The following is a 15,442-nucleotide window of genomic DNA, read 5'->3' as shown; positions in this document are numbered from 1 at the left end:
CGGTTGTCCCGACTCGCCTCTTTCATTCGTTTCTGGCGGTTGTCCCGACTCGCCACTTCAATTTTTCCAGGCGGTTGTCCCGACTCGCCTTTAATTCTAAGCGGTTGTCTCAACACGCTTATATTCTTACGAAATGATTCCGTAAAGAACACCACATTAAAATTTTATTTTCCACTTTGACCGCCATTTTGTTTTTCACATTTTTTTTCCCATGTCGAGTGATTCCACCTTCGTTTTCTCTTGCGAATATTTAGTTACAATCGTAGATTTTAAAACGGCCGGTCCTGTCACGGTCGCCAAATGTAAAATTCAATTACCGAAGAGGAATCACCCGGCATAGAGAGGGTGATCTAGTCAATGATGCAGGAGAGCACAACTTACTTCAATCGTAGTTCACTTTGCAATGACAGCATTGACAGCTGCTCGTGGACGCGTTACCTGTCATGGCGGAACAGTGCTGGCAGCCACCGTTACTTGACGTCAGCAAACAGGTAACGCTACGTTGATAAGCCTTTACAGCACTGCTGTCGAGAGGGGTCGAACCTCGAGCATAAACGACCAATGGGGTGTATGTATATTGTCGCATACCTCACAATATCCTTGAAATAATGCATGAAATATTGTTTTTTAACTATGCTTTAGTACGCTACTTTTGCACCAAACAGCTACTTTTGCACCAAACGCTAAGAGTATGCGAACGAAGTTAAAATCTGAGTTCTCACTTTTTTCCAGCGCCTGCCGATTTTTTACAAGGAGTCCTACAGTTCAATGTCATACCTCACCGGATAGAGGATATTCTAATGAACACGGTGGTGTACAATAAGCATAATATTTTATCATATTAGCGATACTACGAGCATTTTATTCTGAAGTGTTCGAAGTTTGAGACTGTTCTAAGTTTGAATCAGAACGGTAGTTCATTCTAAGTTATCTGTAAAAAATCATAGGGTAGTGTACAAGACACGACGGCATATATAGGTGACGCAGGACTACGTAAGTCTCTTTGTAGTGATAGTAGCATGTATCCATGCTTGTAATCATTCGATTCTTCATGTATACATGCTATATGCAACATATATACGTGCTACATGCACAGACTAACAGACGTAACACTAAACCCTCATTCCATCGTCTATAAAAACGATCATTTCAAATTTTCGCTTAAGCCAAGACTCAAACAACAGTCGCTGCGCGAGAACGCCGCTCGCCTGCGCTGGCGCTGATGTCAGATATTATACAAGTAAATTTATAGCAACCTACTCTGCGTAGCGCGATGACTGCACCAGGTGATGCTAGTGTATTAGTATTGATTTGTATTAGAGAGTGGTTTTAAACCTGGAAGTTCATTCGCCACTCTGATGCTAGTGTTTTTTTCCAAGTTTTAGGGGTGTCAATGAAACGATGTTTTGTTAGAAAATTTGTTCGAAGAGTTACGTCTGTTAATTTGTGCTACATGCGTTGTATGTAACATTTATCATAGTAGTAACATTGCATACGTTCAATCCTCAAAAGATTTCAGAGTTATTTCTATGTGCATTGGAAACAATTTAACAAAATCAAGAACACAAACTATTGCTTGCCTGCTACCTTACAGAAATTAAAGATTGTTTTTATTACCCATGGTTCCCCACGTTGGAGGGGTTTTACCAATTTAATCCTATTTTATCAACAGCACATCTTTTCACTACACTTCTAATGAAACGGCAAGCATGCGTATTCATGCAGAGTCATATTATAACTGTACACTACAGCTGTAGTACATTTTTCCAACACAGATATCAAATTCGGTTTAATCGTCTCGCAGTAAAGAATTTGTGATCTGTTGGGACAACGAACTTGTGTCATTTTTTCTGGCACACTTCCCTAACACAGACATCAAATTGAACTAGGTTTAATCGCGTTCGTAAGAAATCTGTTGGCACGAGGGGGTTTTGTCACTCTTTCTGGCGTACTTCCCAAGCAAGGACATCAAAATGGTCTAGGTTTAATCACGGTGTTAAGAAATCTCGTTGAAATGAGGAAACTATGTCACTTGTTTTGACTTACTTCCCAAGCACAGATATCAAATTTGTATAGGTTTAGATCATCGTAGAGAATCTTCCAACCAATCACGGAGCGAGAATTCTGGTAAAACATAGGTTCATTATTTTCAATTTTTCAATACCTCAACATCAAGAATTCATACTTTTCTTCATTTGGGCCAATTCTTAGAAGATTTTCCAATCGATTGGTGTAAGAATATTGAAAATCGATCGGGAAACCACTAAGCTATTAGCGTTCAAAACCTTACCACTTTTCGAGAAAAATTTTTTGGAATTACCCTCTATACCGGCTACCTTCCTGAAAGACGTAGTCCTACGTCAAAAAATAAAAATTGAAAAAATACCCGATTTTGTCACTGTCCCGTTTTTGTTACCCCTAAATTCATCATGGGGGTGACAAAATGGGGTCATTACTGTATCATCACGATGCAATTTTGAACCAAAATGAACGAGCAGGCATCCCGGGTTCAAATCCCAACTCCACAGAAGTCACGAATGACCCAAGCTGTTAAAGTGACAAAATCTAACAAATAAAAACGAGCAAGCGTGGCACAACATTTAAAAGCACCAATCATACAATAATTAGATGAAGGATACGCAAAAACTAAAACTAGTTCCTACAATCATTGTGATTGTGAGTAATAATGAGAATTTTTTAAAATGCTTTCAGGCATCTAGCAATTATCATTATGTGTTCGCTATGTTCCAAAGTCGAGCCAAAGAGAGCCATCAAATCGCCAGAGTTTCAAGTCTCAATAATCGTCAGTGTTTCCATTTTAACAGTTACTCTACCGTTGAGTTAGCACTTAGCAGCTCCAAGACAAAAAAGTGGATATGAAGAAAGCGATGCGCCTTTGCAGTTTGGTGCACACGAAACTCACTGAAAGACGTGAAAATTCCGATGAAGTATTTGCGAAAATGTTTGATAAAGTCAGAGAAATTTGTTCTGGCCACGACATTTTTTGGATTTTGACAAGGAAAATTTCTTACAAAAATATAAAAGATCACTACCGAATCGAAATTTTCATTCCATTTTAGACGCAACGATTCGAAATCTTCAGCAGGTTTCTGAGTCACAACGAGCTGTTAACGTCATTCAATGTTTTATCATCAACCAATGCGGACGACTAGGTAGTAAAATGAAGATACAGGAAGATCTTATTTACCGAAAATAAAGATACATTGTCCATTGTTGAAAACAAAGTGTACATTTGAAAACGGTCCGTATTCGGCTGTTCGGCGAAGCTGCCCTTTGCTGTCGGAAATAGGAGGGTTGTACGGCCGTCATGTCATGTCGCACTGAGATAGATTTGTCGGGTCGCGGTTTTTGGGTACAAATGGGATCGAAGGAAGGGTATTCAGGAACGATTGTGTTTTTGTTTTGCGTGATGCGATTATGCTCTATCGAGCCAAAAAACGTATTGTCCATCTGCATGATGTTTTTGTAGAAACGGGATCAAAATTTTCTTCAAACATTCGTCTGGTGCACATCTTAATTGATAGCCAAAGCAGGGGGCTTGTTGTTGAAGGCACGAGAAAAAGACGATGTCCTTCTGCGTCCATAATTTTGGCTGGTATCCCACTATCTTGCTTGCGAATAGTGGCTGGGCAACATAGGATATGGTAAACAGTCGAAGCCACAACATATTCGTTATTTAAATTTTGTACCGTATACTTTTTGCCGAGATTTATGTGGCAGTTGGATGGTAAATGGCTGAATAATGCGCTCCAGAACCACCATGAGGTTCCACAGCCTCTTATTCAGCAACTCTTATCTCTACCTCCTCATGGTACCATCCGGGATACGTTCCTTAGTGGAAACCGGACAACCGGTGGAAACTAGGGTCGTATGCGGACAGAGAAGGGGGCACTCATGCGAAGGCTGAAGTGTAAACTCTCCGCCTGCAGGACGGTTCTCTCGACTCCTTGGAACCAAACCATGGTTGTAATAGCTGTTATCCATGGCTATTATGTAAAAACTTGAATGGATAAACCCCTAATCCAAGGTGTGACGCGACCCGTGCCGAGGGATGAATGATAGAGCGGGTTCTATAAATTCTCTCGCCGCAACGGAGCCTGTGGAGTACCAGGGCGCCCACCACAGCAATTTGCCCTTGCTGCATCAAGCCGGTCACTGATGCAGTGGACGATTTCTTACCGTGCAAGCTCTCTCTGCCGAAAAAAACAAAGAAACAAATGAGTTGAAGATGAGAGTAGGGGAGGAACAGGACTTGAACGATGCGCTAGCTGAGGTTCACTCTCCGAAACCGGAACTCTAAACTCACGGGTAGAGATTCACTCTGCCTGATCTCTGACTGTGTGCTGGAGGGTGGGCTGAAACAAAAGGAGAGCCGAACAGTTGTGGCCAGTAGGATGGCTGTACAATCGCTCAAACAATCTAAAAATATATAACGTCGAGTAGAGATGTGCGCCGCCGCCAACACTTTTGCACGCGCTGCCGCCGCCGATGATTTAGAACCGGCGCGCCGCTTAGGTCCTTTTTCCCACGCCGCCGAAGCCATTTACCCACGCCGGCGATATAGTCCAACATTGACAAAAATGCGGGTCAACATGTTGACAGCACATAGTGAACCCGTTTTGTGAATTCATTCTTATAATGTACCTTTAATTTAGATTCAATTAAACTGCCGTGTACTCAGGGTACAGAGTGCTACCATGCGTCCAACGGAGTACGAATCGAAAAACCTAACGTAAACGCACTTTAGCATGACGTTTTCTGTCAAACTTCTGTCTTGCTTCCCGGTACTCATTTCTTTTTAAGGAGACATAAGCGACCAAAATTGAAAAAGTCAAATTTTTTATTCCAGATTTTAATTCTGCAGTCTTTTTCGATTATTTTGATACTAATTTTGTAATGATCCGACCACGGGAAGTGACTGAAAAACGATCGAACACATAAGCATTCCACTGGGCGTGGCACAACCTCGCTGGAATAAAACGCCGCTCCTGTAAAAACACGATCTTCAAGCTTTATGTACCTTTCTTTCAGAAACTACACACCGTATTGAAATTTTTTTTTGGTTGTATTGGTAGAAGCTTGGCAACGACTTTTATAACTTTTGAGCTTTGTAAACTAATTGCAGCTTTAGAAAAAGGAAAAAGAATATTTTTTGAAACTGTAGTTCTTTTACAATTGACGAAGGGATGGTAGAAGAAAGTAATGAAATTTTTAGAGTGAGGAGAAAGAGCGGAATGGTGAGAGCTAGTATTGCTTTTCATTTCGCGGTTGTAAACTGACTGGTGCCAAAATTAGGTGCCGGTCTTACCCCATACTGATTTCCAGTGTTGCAAGACCGCACTCGTGTGGTCTAATTTTCTCACACGCGCGTTTTAGTTCTAACGAGCACGCCGGCATGAGTATCTCCTACGGACTCTCGCTCTTATTTTTTCATGCACTGCGACAAGTTTTTGCGAGTGTGTATTTCTCTCGCTCGTCATTGCAATCCAAGCAGCTGAGGGCTCGCGGTCTTATCCGCGTGTGAAAGTGAGGACGTAAGGTGAAGAAAAAAGAAAAAAATGCAAAATAAGCAGTGTTGGGCACCGCTAATTCGCTAACCGATACAATTTGCGATCATTGTGGAAATTTCGCTAATCACTAATCGCAAATTGCAAATTAACAGTCACTGTCTATAATTGAACATAACGCAACAACTTGCATTGTAATCTATCACTGTACAACTTATTACTAATTTGACTTTTCTTAATATTACATGACTTTTCTTAATTTAATTAAGATCGAAACCTATTATTGTGCTATGCAGCTGTACCTGGATTAATCCAGATTATTTTCTCTAATGCCAATGTATATGACAAAACAAAACAGCAACATTGCAATTGTCAGTCTTTCTCTTTCTTACTCGCAGCATTCGCATTGTCGCACTTTTTGTGCCAGTCGCACTTTTAGACTGCGGTGTCCAGTAAGGTGCAAAATGCGGGATATAATGGATAAAATGCTTTACAATTTATTAATTTTAAAATAAACAGCGGCACTTCATTTGGAATTATGGACCAGCAACAAGTCGGCTAGTCTGAGTATAAATTATAAAGTATAATTAGCGTTTCTCGATTGGTCGGTTAGCGAATTAGCGAATTAGCGGTGCCCAACACTGAAAATAAGTATCCATATATCCTAGTATACCGCTAGCTCACACGGGCTGTTGGCTTCTCACAAGTTATTGGGTAGGAAGTATGCACGCTGCATCGGTGGTTGCTTATCGTACGCTTGCGTCATACTTTACTTCTTGCTCGATCTGCGACATTGCCGATTTCACCCGCATAGTTTTAGGCGCCGTCTATTATACGCAATGCATGTAATATCCCTTAATTAAAAAAAAAACGCAGAAAACTGAAATTTAAATTCGATCTGTAGCAATCGGAATCGGTTCATAAACCTAGTCATCCTTAATAGGACACCATACGAACCGTTGCTTTTCAAGAGATGGCGCTTTTCTAGTGGTAGTAAAACCAAAATTTCTCACTTATTTATGTTTACCTACCTGAAAAACAATCACTAATCATATTTTATTTGTCGTACAGTTATTCTGTTATACGTAATTTTCATGATTTCCGTCTAATTTTGATAAAAAACAAACATTTCCTATACCTCTCCATAGCACCAGTCTTTACTTTACTACCAGTCATCCGAGAGCCCTAAAAGCTAAAGCCCTATAAAGGTACATTCATAGGGCTTTAGGAAAAGCCCTGCTTGCGACATTTCAATTCGAAAAAATTAAATTTCGCAACATGAACGCAATAAATAAAAACAATGTTTACCAACTATTTATTGGTTCAGGTGTCAAACGTTATATTGCGATTAGCGTTAAACACAAAAGAAACTGAGCTGCATGAGAGAGTAAGGGTTTTGTGTTCAGTAAATTTATTGTCGCGCAAAATTCAGCTGTTACGGAAACGCACACTATGCGCTACGAAGTAACGACATCTGTTGTATTCAACAGGGAAACATTGATAGTTTCAAGCATACTCTAACGCATGGCGCATGATGAAACACTTGCGCCAACTTCTGTTATTTATTATCAGAAGTTAGAGGCAGTGTCCTATTGGCACATGTCTCGCTCCAGCTACCAGCCTGTTACTTCCTTCATAAGCGATTGCTAAGCTTGAAGCGTATAGTAAAATAATAAAACGGGACATACCACAATAGTTCAAAATAATGGACGCAGTGGTAAGAGTACCCAACAGAGGAGAAGAAGAAGTGGCAGTTTGTCGAAATGTACAACGCGCTCCCGAAATGCTTCTTGTTTCGACGCCATTTTAAGCAAAACTGGGCAAGCATCCATAAACAACACAAAAAATATTGACGAAAAGAGGAGAGATAGAGCTAACACACACATATGTACTCTCATTTCTCTCTGAGCTCGTTTATTGTTGAGTATATTAACCTCGAAAAAATTCCACAATTTTAGTTGTCACCCGTTATTTACAAGATCCACAAAAACGGAATGCTATTGATTCGCCGGAGGTAAATTATGTTTTCATTGCTTAATAAGTCTCAAGATCTTTTTCATTCTATAATGACATTTTAGGAGTGTGTACAGTACAGTATTTGCCGAATTGTCATTTGCTACTAAAGGTTTTGTGTACGCTTCCAGTGACCACCGCGACGAATGAGAGATCATTTTCTTCATTGAAACTGACTAAAAGCTACTTTAGAAACACGATAAGCTAGAACTGATTAAATGAAAATGGCTGCGCATCGCTGACTATCCATCGTGATATTAATGTTACGGCTGCCGAAGTGATTCACGAAATGTCAAAGAAAAACAACGAATGCGGTCGGCTTAGCAGTGAAGGGCTGTTCTTTTTAACCCCCCCCCCCCCTTGTATCTTCTTTTGACTGATATTAATGATATATGATATTAACAATATATGAATATATATTCATATATAACAATATTTGTTTACAATAGTTTATAGTACACAGTATATGGTACAAATTTTCTTAACAGTGTTGCCAAATTTCAAAATTTTCAGTTTAAATTAAATTAGGCAATACTGTTAAAGAAAATTTAGCTATATACTGTAAACATGCTGTCACAATAGGGCAAAATATTTTTACGTTACATAGAGACTCAATTCCGAGAAATATGACGAAATGTAAAAATTAATGTTGAAACTCTCTTAGGGTCCTGCTGCTTATATTTATTGTAATAGGTGCTAGTTCATCAAATATATGGAGTTAACTGTTTTTTTTTATCTATAATGATAATACAAAATTAGTGGCCGAAAGCCGCCGATCACAAGAAGCAAACAATTTGAATTGCGGCGATCAACTCAATGGAACAGAGTTAGTTTTTACAAAAATTATTAGTTTTTCATCTCACCATCTATAATTTTAATGTATATGTTTCCTAGATTCTCAGTGGTTGTTCAACCTTTACAACATGGCTCCACCTTGGCAACCATCTTCTTTTTTTTTGTAGATAGCCACAACTTTATTATTTCAAGCGATAAATTTGTAGTTTTCTCATATTTATGCTTTATTTTCAGGCAAAAGATGTCATTTCTTTGTCATCCATCCATTTGAGCAGTATCATTATAATCTGATAATCGCAGGTGTTTTTATTCACTTGCTTGGATTAAAAAGTCAGTTCAATTAGTACGTAGAGTAATTTTGGGTTTACATTCTCCTGTTTATATCAAAACAGGGGACGCAAAGTGGTAAGCTTTCATTTTACACAAACTTTAATGCATTTACGGTGTACTGGCTGTTGTACGGTATGCGCAATATTCAAACAAATAAGGATCGGCCGAAAGGGAGAATCGAGATTTTGTATTTGCTATAAACAAGGGTCGATGGGATTAGTTCCAGCTAGTGTGCAGCTGTGCACCATTCCCGTTTCATAGCTTTATTAATCAAAATTGAAATATGTTTCCCAATCGCTGTGAGGGATATTAAAGCATGTTCACCTGAATTAGGTTAGAAAATTAATCACACTGTTTCCCTACAATTCATTACATGCGTAATTGCCATCCGCGGGAATAACTTTAACATTTATCTATTGTATAAGAAACAATTTTCCAAATTGATTGTGGCTTGTTACTGGGATTACTATATTATTCAAATTCATCCGCACAGGGCTCGAAATTTCAACTGAAGCTGGTTTTCGTTGCTTACACTTTGGCTATGTCACCTAATGGAAATGCTTTTAGCATAATAGCTTTGCGGTGACGACTTTGCCTAATACCGTTTTAAAATGAATTGACAAATTTAGAAGTTTTCGGTATGCTATTGATTAATTGTTAAACGACCGCAGCATTCAGCTTCGCAAGGAATGAGCACGTGCCTTTTAATGAATAGTTCACTTTTAATGAGTTTCGGGATTTTTTAAATCACGGAATTCATTTTGTATGAAACGATTTATCAAACGCATATTGAATAATTCAAACATCAGTTAAATAAGTTCCAGTTGGAGAGCCGATAATCATTTTATTATTCTTTTAGGCAAAAAGGGACAAGTATAAGAAAAAAATGGTAACAACACACATGGTGGTGGTACAACCAAAAGGCTTGCTGCAGACGGTCAGCAATGACTGACCGATCTATCGCATTCCAACCTAGGTACGATAACTGTTGGGAGAAAAAACTGGATATTGGACTATCTAATATAAGCGAGAACGGCGGTAGCTTAACGCGAAACACCTTCGGGTACCAACCGAAAGATTGTGGGTTAAAATTCCTCTTGCCATTGTACCACCCGATATATTTTTGGTCTATGTATCGAAATTTTCCAAATTCACCCAATTTATCATGCTTCGCACCAGACACTTCTTGACTTCCCAAAAAAACTGTGACATTTTCTAGAGTAAACCAAAACTGCTAAATTTTAATTAGAATTTTGTAATTCCTGTTGAATATTGAGCATTTTTATTCATTAGTCATGTTGAATAAATGTTTAGAAATTATTTCATTTTGAAACAATTTAAAATTCAATGCCACGAACTTTAACCTTCTTTTATCAATATGATGGAATTGTTACACAGGACTAAATAAAAAGTTGTTTAAGAATTGTTAAAAATCGTGGGTAAAGTCCAGAGAGGGTTTCGTAGCCGCAAGGTTTCGATGACATCGATATCACGTTACCAACAACAAATGTTCGAATTGGATCGAGCTTTGGGTGAAAAACGACCAGAATACCTCAAAAGATAGCACAAAATGACTTTGTTGCATGATGTTGTTATATTATGCATTGCAAAACCGATCAAGAAAACGATGAACTCATTTGATTGGGAAGTTCTTTCACATGCGGCTTACTCTCCATACTTAGCTCCTTCAGACTACCACCTCGACGAGACACGTGCTTGTTGAGTAGCTTCAATTCATACGATAATGTTGGAAAATGGCATGATGAATGGTTAGCTGTAGAAGAGGAACAGTTCTTTTGGCGTGTCTTCCACAAATTCATACTTGTGCATCTGGTACGTCCCTCCATTATTAACATATTTTTATATTTTGTGAGCTAAATATTCAGTTTTTCTATTTCTTCAAATTAAATCAAGTATGTTTAAAATGGTTTAACGTATAGCTGAGGAAATTGGTTGCGTAAATTCATGCAGATATTCATGCAGATATCGAACTTAAAGCAAGTAGAGTGGATACGATGTAATCGCATCTCGATCGCAATCGATACATCTTATTCCCATCCAGAACTGCTGCTGTAGCCTAAAGCAACTTTTTTTTAACAACAGATGAAAAATGGTTTCCTAATCACTGCTGGGAAAACTTTGGGCTTACATCGTCTGGAATATAATACCCGCCAGCCTGCGACAGCTCAACGTCCATCATGCAAAAGAGAGTCAAAACGTTGCTCTTTTCCCCTCTTTAGGAACATCGGCGTGTAGCAGGTTGGTTGGGGTTTGACAATGAATGAATGATTAAAATTTCATCCCCGAAGGTTAAATGAACAGCTGAGATATACTGCAGCACGTGATTGTTTTGATGCAGTCGACCGTACCCCCGGATTTTAATTTAAATCTTTCGGTTGCTCGTATGATAAAGAAAAATCAATCTTTTCTTTACATTTTTGAGGGATCTATTATAAAGACGAAAAGAATACTTACCGTTCAACGCCGGATAGCCTTGGATGGCGGTAATTCTTGGCCAACAATAAGCCACCACCCCATGCAGCCTGTAAATGTTAGAAAGAAGGGTCGAGAATCAATCAGGCATAAACAGAAAACGGAAGTGCAATTTAGACGTACATCAATATGAAACCAGCAGTTGTACTTCTCGCTGATGTCGGCAATAGCGTTGATGGGATCAAATGCACCTAGCACCGTGGTACCTGCTGTGGCATTGACAAAAAATGGTATCTGCCCTCTTGCCTTCCGCTCCAGAATCAATCGCTCCAGTTCCGTTGGTATCATTTTTCCATGTTCGTCAGATGGAACCATTACACAGTTATCCGTTCCAAGTCCGCATACAGCCGCACACGATTTTATCGAGTAATGAGACTGGTCAGAAGTAAACATTACCAGCTCACCGGGCAAGGCACGAGCTCCATGTTCCTTGTAATTAGGAAACATTCTATGCCGAGCGGCAAGGAAGGCGTACAAATTGGCAATGGAACCGCCGGGCGCGAGAATCGAGTCTCCGCCATTCCAGCCGATGATTTCACGCATCTTCGTCAGCACAACATTTTCCATCAGGATGAAAACCGGAGCGATTTCGTAAGTAAACATGTTGGTGTTGGCGGTGGCTGTAAGCCACTCGCCTGCCATCGAGACAACATCCAATCCACAGGAGAGCTGATTGAAGAAGTGGGGATGACCTAGAAAACATGGAATAGACAAAGCGGCTTTGTGTAAAAAGACCATCGATCCATCATTTTATAGGGATTTATGCGCTTTACGAATGCACTCATGGTGATGCTAGTTCAACGTAATCTTGATCATTAATTATTAGAGAAAATCCTCTTATATAGCCACTGTTTTCCACTTTCCATAGATTTTTACAGGGTCGTAGATAGTAAAAACGGGTGGTTAGGCATTTTTACACTTAAAAACAGCATGTTTGCGAAAATGGTATGAGTATGTGAATACAAATCCTGTTCTTTATGTATGTAATAAAAATGAAATTTCTATTACATTCCATGAAAGGTCGAACTTTTAATCTCAACCTTAGCAAAACAGCATGTAAAACCGACAAGTCAGCTTGAAAAAACATACGTGGTAACCGAACAAAGTCAAGTAAATTTTTGCCGAATCTTGGAAGGTTGATTTGAAATGATTTGCGAATTCGCGTGGAAAACCTTACCTACGCTACTGAGAACAGTTTATTTAAAGGGAAAATACAGTTACACAGCTATAGGTTGCCAGGGAAAAGCACAAGTGGGTAATCTTTTATAGAATGAAATGTAGCGAATCAATCTATTGAACCTTAAACTAGCATTATATCTACTAGGTATTGGAACGCAAATTGCAAGTATGATAGAAAATTCAGTTATAGGCATGCCACGTGATAGAAGACTATTTTAGACAAACACACCGAAAACCAGTGTTTGACCACAGAACAACAAAATTATGCAAATCCTATCAACACTTTATCACAGGCGAACATATGCCATGAATAGAAATCTGTAATAAATTCACTCCCGCTCTGTTTATACAAGGGATTTAACTTCGGGTAAGTGTTTTAACCCTGTCCATAGCTGATTGCACTCGAATGAAAGTTTTATCAGACAGGATTCCCTATAGTGTACACTTCTACTGAAATTCCCAGATAAGGGTAGTCTTATTCTACCCTATGTGTTGACATTGTATCACCCCTCAACCATCCATCATCGATTTCAAAGGACGTCACACGCAAAATCATGGCAATTTTTTTATTCAATTACGTTGACTTGAATACTCTAGACTGAGCACAGTAGAATGTGTGAAAGGGATTTGGTTACTATCTGAATGCTAAAGTGGTATATCTCACCTCACCGCAAAAGCCAAAATATGCGGCTGATTACGTTCTATTGAAAGGACAATGAGACTAACCATACGCATGATATCTTTATGCTCTTGGGACAAAAATATTTCGATCGCTTACTCACCGGCAAAAAACTGGGATTTGTGTGTAAATCTATAAATCATTTAAAAGGCCACATATCAGTTAGCCAAACGGAGATTTCTTTTATTTTCTTCGAGGAATCTTTAGATATTATGTTTTTTATGTGATGAAGCAAAAAAATAACAATCGAAATTTATAATTTTTCTGGAAGACTTTGCTTGAAAAAAACATTTTTTTTTCACCAAATTTAAATCGATGACTTTTGTATATTAAAAGGCACATTAATGTTACAGATTACTAGTTTCAGCCATCCTCAGCAAATCCCAGCTACGTCTTTCTTCACTATTTTCAACTACCTATCCAAAATATAGTACAATATAGTAGAAAATAGAAAAAATAGACGTAATATAATATTTTGGGTATGACTGAAAATTGAGCCTGCGATAACGTTTAAAAAGTAGGCTTATACTTTGAAAATAATTCAAATTCTCACCGAATTCACTGCAAAGTGCAAAAGAAAATTTAATTGCTCTCTCTCTCTCTCTCTCTCTCTCTCTCTCTCTCTCTCTCTCTCTCTCTCTCTCTCTCTCTCTCTCTCTCTCTCTCTCTCTCTCTCTCTGTCGAATGTTACTTTCTTCGAAAAGTCAAGAGAAATTTTGTTTTAGCAATGCTTTGCTGTGCATTCTAATGTGTGTCAATTTTATTTCATCTTTCCTTTCCTGTCGGAAAACTACAGGATGTATGTTCTTCCCAATGTCACTGAGTAAATCGTTTCAGCCTGTGAGTTGCCTGTCCGTATTCTCTTTCGGAAACGAAGCAAATAGTCTCTACCCAGGTAACCAATAAGCATCACCAATGCTATTCAAATGCAAGTCAATAAGCATTTAAGTCGTCATATATGCTACTTAAATGCTATTTTGACAAAATATATGGCTACTTTACTGCAAATATTCTTATAGTGCTGACAATGCTTATTTCCAGCTGATTACTGACACGTAGAATTTGAATAGAATTTTGGATACCAATTTACGACACCTATGCAGACGAAAAGCTAATATACAACAACATGCAGTATAAAATGTCAGATATGTCAATAAGCGGTGGATTTGCTGCTTATTTTTATGCTTATTGGTTACCTGGGTAGTCTCCAGTGTGTGAACGAAATTTTAGCTCTACTTTAGTTGGGCTCTTTCTCCACCAGATGAATTGTTCTAAGAGAAAACAATATTCGGGACCATTTGGGGGCAGAGCAAACGTTTGAAAAGAAAACGAATGCACTTGATCGCTGAGAGTAGCAGATTTTTCTGCTCGTTTTGGTTAAGATGAGCAAAAAGAAATGTGAAAGGTGGTAGTCTAAATCTAATAATAGAATGGTACAATTAAAATAGACCATATTCGACCATTTTTACAAAAAAATTGAATGTGCAGAAATGTCGCAATAACAGAACTATAAGAAATATATAAGAATTATCTGATATGGTTCATTACATGTATTTTAGAAATAAAAATTAAGTTAGTTTTAAAATGTTTTATCGAGTTGTGAAATGTACGAATGGTCCCCAAGACAGTTGCGAGAAAAACTTTTCTTTGCCTAAAGAAGTTGTTAGGCATCAACAACGTGGCGCGCGTAATAGAATTAGAGGCAATAAAATGCAGCCCTCAGGCAAGCGCATTCCCCTCGTAACACATTTGCGAAGGCAAATTTTCAATGAAATTTAATCCTAATTCATAATACATTAGCATTTCACCGAGGCTGCCGGTGACGTTCGTCCGGTACGCACCGATGAACCGGGAGTTGAACCTGTTCCTTGCAGCAGGCAAAATCCACCAATTGTTCCACACCATATTCAGCACAACCGGGCAGGACAGTAGTTTGTGGTGCGGAGAATAAGTGTGCTTGATTGAATTCCACAGGGGAAGGAAATGTTGGTTTTTCCTTCTATTTATTGCCACTTATTGATCTAATCTCGGTCACGTGTCCCGCCTGACTTGTGATGTTCGTTGCGCGCCGCTTCCAATTTGTGCGGCAGAGGAAGGGGAAGGTCGAACAAAGCTGCCACTGAACAGAATCTTTCACCCGTTTCTGTGCTACCATTCATCTGCGACAGGATATGACTTTTATGGGAAGATAAGGCAAGAGTCTGGAGATTTTGGTGTTTTTTACTACAAAGCAAATTTTGATACGGCCAAGTTTGTCTATATTTGATGTATATATCTCAGTATAATGACGACGATGATTACATGCATAGGGCGAAGAATAACGCAAAGTAGATAAGAATTGTAATTTCCGAAACTATTTTCTGGTTAACTGAGCGGGAAAAATGTATTTTGATGTGATTTTAGCAGAATAACAGCCGAACTGAAC

The 15,442-nt window shown here is 38.7% G+C and overlaps 1 protein-coding gene across 1 annotated transcript in view; it reads right to left on the bottom strand.

Moving 5' to 3' along the window:
- Positions 1–15,442, bottom strand: part of LOC128737140 (glutamate decarboxylase) — a 43,661-nt gene that overhangs the window by 12,883 nt on the left and 15,336 nt on the right. Inside the window, exons 3-4 of the mRNA XM_053831705.1 lie at positions 11,283–11,851; positions 11,142–11,209 (exon numbers count right to left, since the gene is read on the bottom strand). Of these exons, the coding sequence (XP_053687680.1) occupies positions 11,142–11,209; positions 11,283–11,851 (637 nt within the window). The remainder of the gene's footprint in view (positions 1–11,141; positions 11,210–11,282; positions 11,852–15,442) is intronic.

This window comes from Sabethes cyaneus, chromosome 2, assembly GCF_943734655.1.
Source record: "Sabethes cyaneus chromosome 2, idSabCyanKW18_F2, whole genome shotgun sequence".
Lineage (NCBI taxonomy): Eukaryota > Metazoa > Arthropoda > Insecta > Diptera > Culicidae > Sabethes > Sabethes cyaneus.
This window is presented reverse-complemented; position numbering and strand designations above follow the sequence as displayed.